The sequence below is a fragment of the Bombus impatiens genome, unplaced genomic scaffold (assembly GCF_000188095.3).
Source record: "Bombus impatiens unplaced genomic scaffold, BIMP_2.2 scf_0311, whole genome shotgun sequence".
NCBI lineage: Eukaryota > Metazoa > Arthropoda > Insecta > Hymenoptera > Apidae > Bombus > Bombus impatiens.
Genome location: NT_176730.1, coordinates 570,541 through 586,982, shown reverse-complemented (window position 1 = coordinate 586,982; position 16,442 = coordinate 570,541). Strand labels below are relative to the sequence as shown.

The 16,442-nt window shown below is 36.9% G+C and overlaps 1 protein-coding gene across 5 annotated transcripts in view; it reads left to right on the top strand.

Annotated features, from left to right (window-relative positions):
- Window positions 1-16,442, top strand: part of LOC100741302 (fasciclin-2) — a 173,113-nt gene that overhangs the window by 152,313 nt on the left and 4,358 nt on the right. For 4 of the 5 annotated variants that reach the window (XM_024367180.2, XM_012384852.3, XM_024367183.2 and 1 more), the window contains 3 exons: window positions 13,865-13,996; window positions 14,871-14,940; window positions 16,149-16,274. In XM_024367180.2, coding sequence (XP_024222948.1) covers window positions 13,865-13,996; window positions 14,871-14,940; window positions 16,149-16,274 — 328 coding nt within the window. The remainder of the gene's footprint in view (window positions 1-13,864; window positions 13,997-14,870; window positions 14,941-16,148; window positions 16,275-16,442) is intronic. The other variant, XM_024367184.2, reaches the window with a different exon arrangement.

Below are 16,442 nucleotides of genomic sequence, written 5' to 3'. Positions count from 1 at the left end.
AATTCCTTCCGTCCAAACTATTCTCTGCTGGAAAAAAAGAAGTGAGAATCCGTTGGTGAAAATGTGGCATAAAATGCACATAAAACGCAAAACTACATAAAACACCTGAAGTATAATAGTCATAATTATATTTAATAAGCGAATCATACACTTTTAATTATTTTCATATAAATACAAATTTGCATAAATATTCACAGTCTAGTCATTATAAAAAAAAAAACCCTTTTAAATGCCTGATTAAAAGATCGATGAAAACATCTTATTCGTTTGTTTTGTAAACTCTAAAAACACTATTTATATCATATCAACTTATATAGCAATGTTATACGTGTTTATTGTAACACTGATAGTCTACTTACATGTGTGAACGAAGAGGCGGACAGAAATTATGCAGCAATCTAATACAATTTGCTCAATATTTCGAAAGGAATAAGAAACGTTATTCGAAAAACTAGCTAAAATTGTATTTAATATCGGGTCTGCCAAGGGTATTTTCTTGTTTCTCACCACTTAGTAGAGTACAAATATTTTTGGAATGGAATTTTTCGCGATTCTCGCGGTTCGATTTGCGACGAACGATTCAACGTGACAAAGGAAAGGAACAACGAGTAGAGTTACAGGGGTGAAGCAATTTCTTCGTGGTGTACACGTAGAAACACGAACGCAACTCGTTACCATTTCTCTACAGACGCAACACGTCCGTTGAGGAAAAGAAAAATCAAAAAAAAAAAAAAGAAAAAAGAAAAAAACACCGGGATAAATCGTCCGCGAAAAATCCGTTTTCGTCCGAGCTGAACTAGCGCTCTTTGCATATAGCCTGACCTGCCTGTGGCTAACTACTTTTCTCTTTTTCTGTTTGTGGGATTTTTTTACCAATTTTCTCGAGGAGGGACATCCGAGGAGTTTTTACACGTTTAGAGCCAAAGAAAAAGATACACTTGCAAATACTTAGACTTACTTAAACCACGCTTCGCGTGTTTTTACGCTGAACTGAACCCCTCAACTCCTTAAAAGAACTCACATAGGACATGTGAACACGACGACGCGATATAATCGTCGATAAATATGATCGTGATCGAGTACACGAACCATTCGCGAGTTATAAAAAAGAAAAGAATAAAAAACTAAATATGTCTATAAACGATAAACTGATACCCAAATGATAGAACATCCGCACGAAACGGGAGAAAGCACCTTTTTTTCTTAACCATTTATACCTTTAGATTGCGCCTAAAAATTAGTTTTCTTAACTGGGTTCATTTTTCAGCCGATTGCATATACGATTTTTTCTCTCCTCTTGTGTATGGTTAATACTTTTTTTTTCTTTTTATTTTTAATTGTTATTCATTGTTTCTCTCTTGGGAAATTTTCATTAACTTTTTTACCAAGTGATCGGACTTAGTCCTGCTTGATTAGCTCTTGGACCATACGTGTTTAGTGCGCATGATGTGTGTTATGATTATCGATTACTACAATTATTATTATTATTATTATTAATTCTACCATTGCTATTAGCGTTATTTACTATTATTATTTTATTACTATTATTATTATTATTATTATATTATTCACGACGTACGCTATTGCTACGGTTTACTATAATTATTATTATCATTATTATTGTTATTATTACCATCGTCGCTATATATTGTCAATATCGTCGTCAATTAGTTTACTTGACCGCACTTATTTTGTATATCGTGTGTATCGTCATTACCATTAGTATTATCGTCACAACCACCGTCACGATTATCGATTACGAACGTCGCCACGATCATCCACGCTGATTTGTACGTATCTTTTCTTTTTTTTTTTTCTTTTCTTTGGAGTAAGAAGCAAAAAAACGAGGACGAAAAAAAAGAAGCAAAGAGAAGGAAAGGTGCTTCATAAGAGGCAAATAAATCGAATATCGAGCATCGAGTCTCGAGGTACACGGTACACTGAATACTCTGTCGCGTTTGAAATACAAATGGCCCCTTGTCCACGAGTCCACGAGTATCGATCGCGAGTCATCGTTCAACGAATGCGACAGGGTCGTCGCAACCTCGATCTCTTAAATGTTCGCTCTTGCCTTGGGTTTTCTTATTGTTAGATGTTAGATTACGATCGCATGGCATGCGCTTCTATTGTTTCATATATATATATATATTTTATTGTATTTTATTCCCTTTTTTTAAATGCCTCTTTAGTTTTGTTGATTCTTCTATTATTACGTTTATTATTTCTTTTTTTGGTATCGTTCGTTTCATTTAATTTAGCGCCGTTCGCCTGTCTTTTTCGTTGGCGACACTCTCATTCCATCGAACACACCACGTACCTTTGTAAGTACTCGAGGGATTCCACGTGATCAGCGATTGTATGTTAACACATTTGAGTGTGCTTAGGTGTAAGAAGAATTGTAAGAACGAAACTGGCTGGACGTTCTAACAGCGACAGTTGTTTAGTAACATTGTTGATAACAGCTTTCAGCTACATACATACGTACATACATACATGTACAATATGTATATCGATCATAGCGTAAACGCAACGAGTTTCTGGTGCACGATTTTGTACATATCAATGGTTTCTTATTCATTGTACGATAATGTGTTCCATCGGATGTGGTCGATCAAACTACGCACTCAAACTACGCAGTAATTATTGCTATTCAACAACATTTTTATACAGAATAACCTCTTTTTTCGTATGGGAATAGTTATTAGGAATACACGAAGCGAATGATTTATAACTTTGAGCGCAATAATTAAAATCTGTAAGGGGAGAAAAGACAAATTGGTTCGTTACCGATCCACGTGCGGAAATGCACTTGGTAGCGCGGTTCCAAGAGTAGTTTCATCCATCCAAAGTTCCATCGGAGTAGTTTTAACGAATTAACCATGTTAAGAATGATAAAAAAAGGCGCGTTGTTAATGTTAACATAGGTAGTTTTATATTTCAGTTTTATTTTGTCTAAAGAAAGTGACATATATCGTTAACTTTTTACTACAAGCTGGCACTAAATCAAGAAACTACAAATATTAGAAAATACATGTAAGGAAACTCGGTTTATATTTTCTCTGCAGTTACTATCGTTGCACATAATCGAACAGGATTAAATAAACTTTGCGTAGCAACATCTTTCAAATTATCGATGCACAAACTTCTTACGAATCTTACTCAAATCATTATACAAATAAGATTTAAAACATACATCTGAAAGATTTCCATAAATCGCAAAGTAAATGCAACGAAAAGGAAATTTCATTCCACAAATTGGTAGAAGATGAGCGTTTGGAACGAATTACACGGCTGACTTTTTTGTGGATTTCCGATCCCATTGAAAATGATAACAAGCACCTGCACCAGAATATCGTTGTCCGTGCGATCTATCACGTTTCTATGAATAAAAAAGATATCGCTAGTATGGGAATATCTCTGGTGGCAGCACGAGGGAATGAATGATCGTACACGATTCAACTGTCGCGTGTCGAGCGTTCGCCCAGAATGTCGCGTTTTAGATTCATGTAAACGAGTCGTACGAGGTTATATTTCACGTGAACCGGCTCGGCCGTGAAGATAAAGGCGCAAGTGGGTTTGTGTATGTTTGATCGCTTTCCTTTTTTCCTTTTTTTTTTTTTTTTTTTTTTTTTTTCTTTGTGATCTATCGAATCCTGAGCTGGCCTAAGATTCTCGAGTGCCGAGACGAACGAATGTATATTAGATGTATTATACGAGTGAATGGATGAAAAATCTTGCGATTTCTATGAAATGGAATCGAACGATGCAAGAAGAAACACTGTGGTTCCGAGAAGAAGCGGGCGGAATTTTTTGCTCTAAAAATTTGTGACTTTTTTTTTGTTTGGACGAAATATGACGAAAATTTGGGCTGGAAATTGGTAAATAAAAGTCGTACAAGTATACAGGTGAATGTTAATGTACATTGATGGTTTATTTGAATTGATATACATCTATGTTATTAGGCTGACTATTCCGAGATAAATAAGAAACTGCATTTGAAATTTTTATAGTATTCAACAAATCTCGACTACATCTAAAACTATTCTAATTTTAATCTTATGGTTTAGGTGAAAACATTATTTGGCGCCTCGTGTTCCTTTAATCGAAATTCATGAAAAAGTAGAGATGTCTCTTAAATGTAAGCTTAGTTTGTCCAAATCCATCACAGAGACATCCAAAATTCATCTGACGGGCAACATGTTACTTAATCTACTCCAAACATCGCCACTTTAAATCATAATTTATGAAAGTCTTATTTATGCTAAAAAATAAAACATTCGTGAATTATCCTTTTAAATCTGAACGCACATATTCGCACTGTATAACCATGCACCAACATCTACTTTATTATCAATCACATCTTTCTATTCACGGCTATTCCACCCATTTAATCAAAAAAAAAAAATATTTCTCAAAAGCATATCAACGAGTCACCTAAAACCTCAACTTCGCGCAACTCGTCGCGTCTGCAAGGGAAACTCGTTCAATAGAACAGACTGTGCATTCCAAAACGCGAGAACTCGACGAAGAAACAGTGGTTAACGAGGCACCGATCCCACTTCCGGCTAGTTCTCGAGGAACCTCTTCTTCCCCGGAACCACGGGATCGCATCGCGACTAGTTTTCGCGAATCTGCGCGTGTTCCTCGAATCCTCGCGTCTCGAACACGGAATTCTCGACTTTCGACCGTCTTCAACTTCGCCCTCTTGTAAAGAGCGCGCAGAGTTACGCGAGTCGCTTCCGGTAGCGCGCGCCCGAGAAACAGAGAGAGAAAGAGAGACGCGAATAGACACAGTGCACGGCATATAAAACTCGTCTCTCGGTCGAAGACGAAGAGAAGCGTTTTCATCTTCGAGGCTGCTTTTGAGCAAGGTTCGCGGCACGAGGAGCGTGCTCGTCGACGCGTGAAGCGTTTTCGCGCCGGCGAAGACAATAGGTCGCCTCAGAATCAGGCGGAAACGAGCGAGAAAATCGTTTCTGCTGTTCGAGTCTCGCGAAAACCTATCCCTGTCCTTTTCCGATCGATCCGCTAGGCTCGTTGAACGATTGCCAAACGTAGAGAAAAGAGGCGGAAGGAAGAGAAAGAGAGAGAAAGATGAGGAGGAGGAGGATTTCTCGTAATTTGTAGCACCGTCGAACATCCACGAGGTTCCATTAGAATGAGATTTGATTCAACCGTGTCCTAACGTAATTTTGTCCAAGTTAAATCGCTTTTGAAGAGATGGACAATACAAGAGAGAGAGGGAGAGAGAGCGAATCGTCGAGATTGCGTGGATCTCCCTTTTTCACGAAGCGTTCGCCAACGTTTCGGCAGAATTACCAATCCAGTTTCGAGAAAAAGAGTAAAATAATGAGTTTTAACTCTCTTCGTCGGCCGACGGATATACTGCGTTACGAGACGAACCGGTAGAACGCATTTTCGTCAGGCTACGTATTTTCCACGTTCTGACCACGCTGAAAATCGATAAAAATCGGGCTGTGCAAGTCTCATCCGGAGTATTCGTGGCTGGGTAAACCGCACTGTGAAAGATAATTCACGAACGCGTTAATGGCGAAGCCGCTCTGGTTTGGACGATACCAGCCCCGGAAATAAAAGACCACGTGAAATTGCTCGGTGACCTGATTCGATTCCACTATTTTTTTCGTTTAAACGATTTAATCGTCTGTCTGATTGATTCATCTGCACGTTTGTGCAAAGATGTCTGTGAGATTTCCGCGATGAAAAGATTTCTGGCGTCTACTGTTATCAGATTTTACTCGTCAAATATTATTTTATACGCTGGAATGGTCATTTCGAAACTATAGGAGATTTCTATACATCTAATTTGATTAATTGAATACGATATAATAATTCATATAATAGAAATTTGTGTTCGAATAAATGGACTCTGTGTGCAGTTCATTTGACACTAATTAAAATTTCATTTGAATAAATAGGATTCTATCACAGTTCTTCCTGGTTCGTCGTTTTTCGTTCTTTCTCCTCTTCCTGAATGTTCCTTTTATAGCTTTTTAGGATCAACCTTCTTCTATTCATTCATAATCAGCATTTTCTTCTATTTCTTTGCTCATGCATAAATAACGTCGTTTTCTTGAGCTCTTCCCTTCGAAAACAAGGAAATAGCTTAATTTTTGTAATCTACTTACAATCCACACATTTTTTATCAAACTTCTTATTATACTACATTTCTTCTATATTATCTCTTATCATCAAAAATTTGAAATTTCCAAAAATATCTGCCTTCCTACTTCCTCTTCCATTTACGAAATATCAAAATATATTTAACAAGCCAAATATTTCTTGATCAACCCTTGCGGTTGATTATATGGGACGAATCTTCTAAAAGAGAGTATCGTTTGATTAACTTCTCTTGATCTGGCGTGAGTTTTCTTGACCGAACCGGAAAGTCAGGATGGTGGCGCGAAAACGCGCGGATAGAAGGCAGATTTCGAGATTAATCGGTGAAACTCGGGATAATGGCTCGCTTGTAACGCAATTAAAACTCCGGAGGCTGGCCTCGCGGCCAGTAACTTATAATAGAGAGCGCAAGAACCTGCAAGAAACTGCATCCTGTCCTCTTGTTCGATCTTCTCTCTTTCCTTCTCTTCTTGTGTAGCTTACCGCGTCTCGCGGAGATGCAATTTTGTAACTTAAAACGCCGCAGAGTCTGCCGCGAAACTGCTTCGGTCGGAAAGATCAGAAACCGGCGTCGGTGAGATAATTTCGAGGAGGATGCAAATGGGCCCCGGCAAAGAGAGACGCCTTCTGTTTCCCAGCTCTCAGCTTCCGAGTGGAAAAAACGCGCGAGATCGTCGATGAAAGTGTTGGCACAAAGAGCTGTTGTAGCTGTGAAATTGTTTATGAACTCGCGTAGAACAGTCTGACGCGGAATGGTAAAAGCTCCTTTCTTAACTTCAACTGCTAATTGCAAACTAAATACAATGTTTTTGGACAATAATAAGAAGATAAAGTCTGTAAGTTTCAGTTCAAACGTGTTGTTAGTGTTGGCATATATAAATATGAATGCCACAGATGAGCAAACGTAAGGAAAGCAATTTTTCAATCCAGTAAGCGTTGAATAAATTTTATGTGATCGGAACTGTGGTTTAGGATAATGTGTTGCGTAATGATTAGGCTGTGGATGTGTATAAATTTATAAGAAATTTAAATCTTCAAAAATGTATAGGACGTATAGTTTGGAATATATTTCGCTTAATGTTGAACAAAGTTTTCATTTGTATGTAACTTTTCTATGAATAGTTGTTCTTTGAGTTATACCTTTTCTCATAATATTTAATGCATTGCACTTTTTTTAGTGCAAAATTCATGCCTTTCTAAAACTTCCATGAATAACTACCATATCTATATTTCAACATGGCAACGTTCATGTAAATATCTTCCATTTGCATAAATTTTACTATTTTTTGCAACTTCTACCTCTGTTCCAGTTCTACAACTAACACTTCTCATTTTTTCTTCATTATGCTACACATAATTCCTGCCAGAGTTGAAAATCATATTCCCTTACCAAAAGAACTGTTCCTTCCCATGTCACAAGTACCAAATGTCCAGAAATCGTATCTTGTTTCCATGAAATTCTCTAAATTGATTCTTTTCTTTACCGCAAATATCAAATATCCAAAAATTACAATGTCTTGATTCCATAATTCTCTAAATTCCTGCAAAATACAGTAAAATAAAGAATCAATTTCTTTCTTATATCAAGCGCCATATATCCCAAATTCCTAAGAAACAACTTGCATAATTCCATAAAATTCCTACGACTCCCCCAAATTCTACCAAAATAAAAGAAAAGAAAAACGACTCATTGTAACTCCAAAACGAAGTAACATCTCTACTTTATTATAACCTCTGAGTGCCAATACTTTCGCGTGCAGCGAGCGCAAGCTCGTTCGAGGAACTCGGTTCGCCCCGAAACAGAGGGCCCGTTATAAATAGGCGACGCGTTTCCAAACGAGGACGGACATATGAACGTGACTTAACGCAGGAAAGAGAAGGGTTAAGGAGGCAACAACATGAAGCTAGGTCGCGATATGAAGCGCACCGTGCAATGTCGAGAGCCGTGAATCTATTTTCGAGACACATGGCATTCCTGCTGTGTGCATCGCGAAATTACGATAACGCAATCGTGACTTAAGTGTTGGACAAGTACGGTACCTTCCTGGAAAGATATTCCTCCTTTTCATAGGCATCTTCTCCGTCTCTTGCACGCGGTTGTTAAAGAACTTCGAATTACCGACTTCCTCCAACTTCTTCCAGCGATCAGCACCTCGTCGAAGTACGAAAATTCAAAGTAAGCTCGAAGTCATTTCACGAGACCGGTTAATGGACGCATGAAGTTATTATATTGAACCGTGGAAATTACAATCGTCGTATATATTGCAATCCTTCTCTTTGTCCCGATATATAGCGAATCGGACAGCAGAATGGAAAACGACTTGTAAAAACGAGCAGATTTTCACAAGCGAGCATTAAAATGAACAAAGCCAGTACGAGGAACGCAATTTTGCTGCAGTTAATTTCTGCCGCATAGAAACGTTCCTCGAAAATGAAATTCGTCACCATTCGCCAGCCACCTCCATTTCCATGTAGATATTTTTTTTCTATTCCTCTTATTCGATCCTATCGTCGACCGTTACAATTTTCAATCCTCCCGTCTATTTCGCATCGGATATTTTCCTCTGGCGAGGAAATGGAGTAGAGCTGGTCCTTCGTGCAACGACGTATAATGGTAATAACCGAGCCACGATCCTGTCGATTGCAGCACTCGAGGAAACATTTCTTTTTTCTTTTCTTTTCTTTTTTTTTTTTTTTGCCCTTATAATAAATTTCTTTCTTTGGTTGACATGTCGAATTGATCATCGACAGCGTTTATCGAAATAGCTGTTATTTGTATGGTGAAATACGTGTGCGAGTCGAGTCAGTGGTCGTGAGAAAATTACAAGATGTAGGATACAAGTTAAATTTTGTTTTAGGACATAGGAAATTTTTAACGAATTTATACATGTATTTTCTGATAATACTTAACGAAATGAGTAGAGGCCGGAAATATTAGATTTGAATTTACGGAACTTCTGAAATTTAATCCAAACTTCACCCAGATCTAATCTAGCTGAAACCTAATCCTAACTCAAAGTACAAACTCGACACTGTGATTCACGGTTTTGTGACTGCATCGGCCTGCATTCTTTTCTTTTTTTTTTTTTTGCCCTTATAATAAATTTCTTTCTTTGGTTGACATGTCGAATTGATCATCGACAGCGTTTATCGAAATAGCTGTTATTTGTATGGTGAAATACGTGTGCGAGTCGAGTCAGTGGTCGTGAGAAAATTACAAGATGTAGGATACAAGTTAAATTTTGTTTTAGGACATAGGAAATTTTTAACGAATTTATACATGTATTTTCTGATAATACTTAACGAAATGAGTAGAGGCCGGAAATATTAGATTTGAATTTACGGAACTTCTGAAATTTAATCCAAACTTCACCCAGATCTAATCTAGCTGAAACCTAATCCTAACTCAAAGTACAAACTCGACACTGTGATTCACGGTTTTGTGACTGCATCGGCCTGCATCGAATATGGCAATTTTTGCAACAAAAGTAACTTTCAATTTGAAAGTTTCTTAAACTTAGAAGCTACGTTTTCCGACTCTATTCGCCGAGTGTAGTATCTGAAAATACATACAGGGATCAGTTAAAAGCTTTTGGTGTCTTGAAAATACAACGTTTTGAAATGTAACAGAATACTTCGTTCAATATACTATGGAATTATCCATTATCAATAAGAAGCAATCTTAATTTTCCAATATCTTCTTTATAGAAATCGATACGTTCTGATTTAAAAACTGACAATGTATGTTCATCGATAGCTTCATCCTTGAAATGTGTGGCTCAAACGAAACTATAAATGTTACGATGTACTGTCAGCAATTGCAAAAGCTTGGAGAAAGATACCATCCATGTTTCAAGGGAATAAAATTAAAAAGGCATAAGTAGAAATTTCTTCACAGATTTTAGTATAATACTAGTTCGTTTGAAGCATCAGTTAATTAGAGTTTGTCGATCAAATTGCTGTTTCACGTTTCTGTATTTTATTTATCTCCACTGACTCGACTCGTTGACCGTCGTATAGAACTAAAGAGGATGAAACGCAGACCGAGGAGAAAACGAAAAACCATGGACTGAAATGCGTGCACTGTCTTTCGAGCGCCATTTCGTTTCTCTTTGTTCCATCAAATAGAAGGAGGAAGATTGAAAAGGAACGCGTTTCGCGATCAGATCCAGCGTTTTTAAAAGGATTCGCGGTATTCACGTGTAATTGCCGACGAATATATATATATTAAATTGCGATCTGTATACAGCATACACATGTATATGTACAAACGTATATATATATAAATATATATATACATATAAATATTATATGTATATGAAAGATGTCTAGAAGAAAGATAAACATTCTTACGTGCAAGGATTATGTGCTAGCCTAGTGCCTAATATACTATATAATATATATATATATACATTCGTATTTATAACGAGGGCGAACGTTTTATCGTTTCACCTGTGGAAAACACTTATTGTAAATATGAGTATGGAAATATATATGTGAGTGTTCAAGGAATACAATGCCAAATGAATCAGCCAGCAAAGAAGCCACCATCAAATTGTTTCCGCTTCGCTGTGGAGATTGTTGAGTACACCGTAACCGAAGAAAAAATAAGAGATAAGAGACAAATAGAAAATATTAATGATAGGATGAAAAGAAGAAATTAGGAATATCGTTGGTTCTACGAGATTTAACCCCTTGATGCGACGATTGAATTTTATGTTAAAAATCATCGGCCTTTATTTTACAAAATTAGATTCCAAGATAATTGCGACCAAGTTTTTGTATTTTAGGGAGTAAAGAGGATTACAAATGGACGTTCTTATCAGTATAACAAATTATGAAATCACGTATTATGAAATTTGGTTCAAGGGATGATTGCAATGAACTCTTTGTATCGTAAAGAGGATTACAAATGAAGGTTCCTGTCGGCACGAGCGTAAGAAAGGAGAACAACAACGAAAATAATCGTAACGAAGTAACGCGCTGGAACAGAATAAAAACATCTAATCGCTAAAGTTCTTATCTGCTCGAAGCGAAAACGTACTCCTTTAATGGGCTATACCTAAGTACGTGAACTCGTAAATCTTGGAATTCTTATAATTAATTGGAATTTAAATATCTGGATATCGTATTTTATTCAAAATAATGCATTGTTTATTAAACAAATTCCAAAGCGTCTGATTATTCGCAAAAATTCGCAAAGAACAAAAAAGCACGTAACATCATAGAGGGCTAGATAAAAATTGAAAGGGTACGTTTTCCTATTAATCTTCTACAATAAAATAATGGTATTACTCGACGACCAACCATCCAACAGGAATAAATGTCAGTCCAGTAAGCAGTCGTCAAGAAAATTCGAATTTACACTCGCATGCATAAAGAACAGAACTGGCAAAGAAGATGACAGTGAACACAGCCTGTTCGGAGAACCGATCGATGGATCGGAACCGTTCATACGAACAGTCTATTCATTCATCAATGTCTATCAGAAAACATTAGCAGCATCAAACGAACAGTCTAAAAGACGACGCACCATAAATTGAATCATCCGCTTCGGTGATCAGACCGCGACGACACATAAGCATTAAGGGGTTAAGACCCAGCGATGAGAAAGATAAAGAGAACTCGAGCGAAACGGGCTGATCAATTTGAGATGGTTTCTTTCTCGGCCGTCTCGTTCATTTTCCGCCCACCTGTCTCACCGAAAATTAAGAAACGAAGAGCGAAAGAAAAAATTAAGATTTTTGGGACAAATACGAGCAAAAATGTACACGATGGGATGCGACATGCTTCGAAACAGAACGGTAAATATATTGAAGCACATCAGAAGAGTCGAACGACGGGCGTAATATGTATCATACATCTGCTAAGTATACATATATATCGTAGTAGTCCCTCTCTGTTGACTTTTTGAAGCCAAAAAAGCGAGCGTGTGTGTATGTAAGAAAGAGAGAGAGAGAGAGAGAGAGAGGGAGGGAGGGAGAGAGAGAGAGAGAGCGAGCAAGAGGCACTCAGTGGAAAAAAAAATATTAAAAGAGCTTTATGTGTGTGGAGGTAGCACATTTAGACTAGTGACGCGTAGAAACTAACATCGGGAGAGAAAGGTAGCGAATGAAGCTTTCTTCCCCCTTCCTTGAGCTTTCTCAGCACCCATATCTCTACGTCCGGTCCGACAGAAGGGACTACCGCACCCTTTTGTCGCTCTTCCGTTCCGCTATATTTTCGCGCTTGGTATCACACATGTATCTTTGTGCACCAGCTATTTCATTTAATTATCTAGTTCGTTTTTCTTCTTGATTTTCATATCTATTCCTCTAATTTTTATACATATTTGTTTGTTTCTTTTTTAAAAATTGTTTCTTAATCACGCTTCTTTTTATCGCTTATTCGACAACCGATATCATTCTTTCATTGGTATACACATACACGTATGTACATACGTTGGTTCGCTTTGGTTTGATTTGGTGTGCGTGTGTTTAGTTCTCTTGGTTCCTTACGTGTCTACGCTTTGATGAAAACGGATTTTTGGCACTTCCCCAAAACCCCCCGCCGATCTTCTTTCTTTTCAGGAGACTAAAATTAATCGTTCGCGTAACGTGTTTGGTGATGTGTCTAGGTCTCGAGACGGAAACTCGATCGCGATATCAATTTCGCGGTAGACTCATTCGCTTCTATTGCTTCCAGAAACACGTAGTCTCTTCGCGCGGGACACGAATGTGCTTAAGTGAAATGTAGGGGAGTTTTTGTTTAGATGGAAGCGAAGTTTAGAAGGTTTCTTGTCATGTAGAATGTAGGATTTCTCAGACATGTGGAGTTCGGTGCGGAGCGAGCGATTTTGGCACTTCCCCAAACCCCCCCGCCGATCTTCTTTCTTTTCAGGAGACTAAAATTAATCGTTCGCGTAACGTGTTTGGTGATGTGTCTAGGTCTCGAGACGGAAACTCGATCGCGATATCAATTTCGCGGTAGACTCATTCGCTTCTATTGCTTCCAGAAACACGTAGTCTCTTCGCGCGGGACACGAATGTGCTTAAGTGAAATGTAGGGGAGTTTTTGTTTAGATGGAAGCGAAGTTTAGAAGGTTTCTTGTCATGTAGAATGTAGGATTTCTCAGACATGTGGAGTTCGGTGCGGAGCGAGCGATAGATTTATCGCGTATAATTCAATATTTACTAAAATATTGTCTCCATATTTGGAAACTTTCTTTGGGAGAAAATAGCAAAGATGTTAGAATATGATATAAAATAAATGATTCGTGTATATGAATATTTTATAACACGGAATTCTAAAGTAGGATCACTATATTCTAATTTTTCATATGTAACCTTTATTATCTAAGGATAAAATAAAAGAAAGTAAACCAGCTAACAGGAAGATACAAGAATAATAATAAAAAAGCAGATATATTTGTTAAAAGGACTATTTAAGAAAGAAAGAGTTACTATAAGCATATAGTTTATACTATATCTCAAAACATATGTTGGATTAAAATTTCTACTAGGTTCGTAATGTCTTTTATGTGACAAGAAGCTTTTCAAACCTTATTTTGAATGCATAAACTTATAATCGATAGTAAAACAATATACTTTAGACTGGGAACGATTTTCTCTTTATATCATCACCAAACATCGTTGTGAGTAATGCTTCTGCACTAACGGATTGCAAACAAACAAATGTACATTTTCTATCATGATATTTATCTGATACATGATTCTTATCCTTCAAGGTATAGACACAACTGTGGTTCATCATCAAGGACCTCTGATATCAAGCGCAGCCATAATTGGTATCGTCATCGCGGTACTATTCATTATTATTATCGTGATCGACGTGATCTGCTGTTGCGCGCATAAGACAGGTGAGAATATTTTTTTCGCATATGTTTCACAAACTTATCACGAGTTGCAATATGAATTTCTTCTAAAATTTAGAAATATTAGATTGCATAAGATTGTAACACCATCCGAAATAAAATTATAGCGAAATGTTGCAACGTAATAGTCATAACAGTTGCATTTGAAACGATAATATTGAGCTTGGCAATTTATATCTAAGAAAATTATAGCATATACAATATGAAGTAAAAGTGTAAATGAATTTATTAACAATCGTTTCACACGTGCGCTTAATTTCCCAACATAAACCTATTCACAATTTCAACATAAATTCTAAAACACGTCATAGCATTACATGCATGCGCAGCGCGAATTTATTAGCACTCGCGACCTCCGGAACGTATCTAAAATTGCAAACTGGATTTATATGAAATTACAACGTTAATTTGCTTGATATAGCAGCGCGAATTTATTTGGAATTACCCGTGGCATAAACTTGTTCCAAATTGCAACGCAGATTTATCTAAAAGTGCAACTGTGATTCTACGTGAAATTGCAACGTTAGCTCGCGCTAAGTGATCATATAGAATTATTCGGTTTTGATAAGTAGATTTTATCAAGTTAGAAAAAGTTTAGTATAAAATATAACTGGAGAACTCTTGACAAAAACAGTTCTCGTCAAAGTGTTGGATTTTTTAGATCAGAATGTATTTTCGTAACCAGAAGCTAGGCTTATAACTATACGAAAGTATTTAAAAATTTGTATCATTTTTCAAACATGGACAAGAATCATTTTTGTTACGAGCCCTTTAATTTTAAGGAAAATCTTTTTCACGATCGACATTGATATCTTTCTTTCTTGTTTTTTCCAATGATTTTATGAAATTTTTATTACAGGAATCATATATTACGTGTGTGAACGTTCCCGCCGAAAGCCAGTAGACGAAGAGGACGCGAAACTTGGCAGGTGAGGCTCATTCCAATCGAATTCTTTCGATACGCGTTACACGTACCTACATACTCACGATATTTAGATCGATTTACTTGACTTTCTTATATACATTATATATATATTTTACATTGTGCTTTGGCAAGTCTTTGGCGCTATATTTACCGTGTCATCGAACTTTGCACCCACCATCGAACTTACAAAACCTCCGTGAAACTCTTTCTTTCGCATCACAGAGGTCGAACGAATTTTTGTGACTCGAATGGAGATTCCTGTTGGAGCCGTGACTAACGTGCAAATTAGTTTACGGAACGTGTACGAGTTTCAAGAAAGATTTACCTGAATATTCGTGGAAATAGTACCGGTTCGTTATAGGGTTGCCGAAGTTTTCAACAACAAAAATTTCGATAGCTCTTATTTGAAAAATTCCATTAAAATAGGTCCGAATATAGGAAAGAAGATTTTTTTATATAATTGTGATATCATTTGGTTATAGATGTTTTATCCTGCTACGATCCTCGAATTTTGATATTTCAATCTTGCTTTGGTTTTTTTCATTTTTCATTAATGGATTCATTTCGTATATAGCCTCCGTTACTAAAATATAGAATACATATTAAAGTAAAATATTGTAAAATTAAGTAATTTAATTCGAACAACTGCAAATCATCAACAACTCGTTGACGATTAAATTAGATTTTCATCTAAATTCGATGAGACAAAAATGCTTATTAAATTTCTTTTATATCAGACATACATTCCTTATACTAGAATATTTTCAATTTATCTTTCATATAGTTTTTTGAGCCTAAATAATTACTTAATTTTGCTAAAAAGTGAGTTTTATTCTGTATTCATTCGTGTGCATTCTAAGTAATGCGATGTCCTTACTGAGATCCATGAATTCGAATTGTCCAGACTTTCTACGATCTCAGTCTTCATTCTTAATAGCATAGCGAGGGTACAAAATAACGGAATAAAAATCTGAACGACCACGAAGAGAAGCCCTTATAGTCCAAACTTAATGGATACTTGACAAATCGAAACCGGGCATCCTTTATAGCGTTCTTATCGAACGTTTGTAGTTGCAACTATATATATCCCGCAAAAAGGTAGTAGAGTGTCCCGTGGTTAAATCGTCCGGTTAACTCGTTAAAACCTAGCCCGCCATTAGGAGACACTTTGACTCTCTCGCATCTGTCTCTTTTTTTTTTCTTTACCGGTAGTCTTTACGGTTGGCGGTTTCCATTGCCGTATTGCGACCAAAAAATGGCCAATGTCGCCGGGGTCACGGCCATCCAAGACTCGGGTAGTGGAAAAAATACCATTAAATTGGTCAAACATACTGCCATGTAAGAGAGATACATAAGTGAAAATCAGTAAGAAGCATGGCCTCTCACGAAGGGGCTCCGACACGGCTTTCTACTTCGCATGATGTTTTTTTCGTTTTTTTTTTCTTTGTTTAACACTCTTATATTCTTCCCGTTTTTTATTCTTTATTTTCTTTTTTTTTTTTTTTT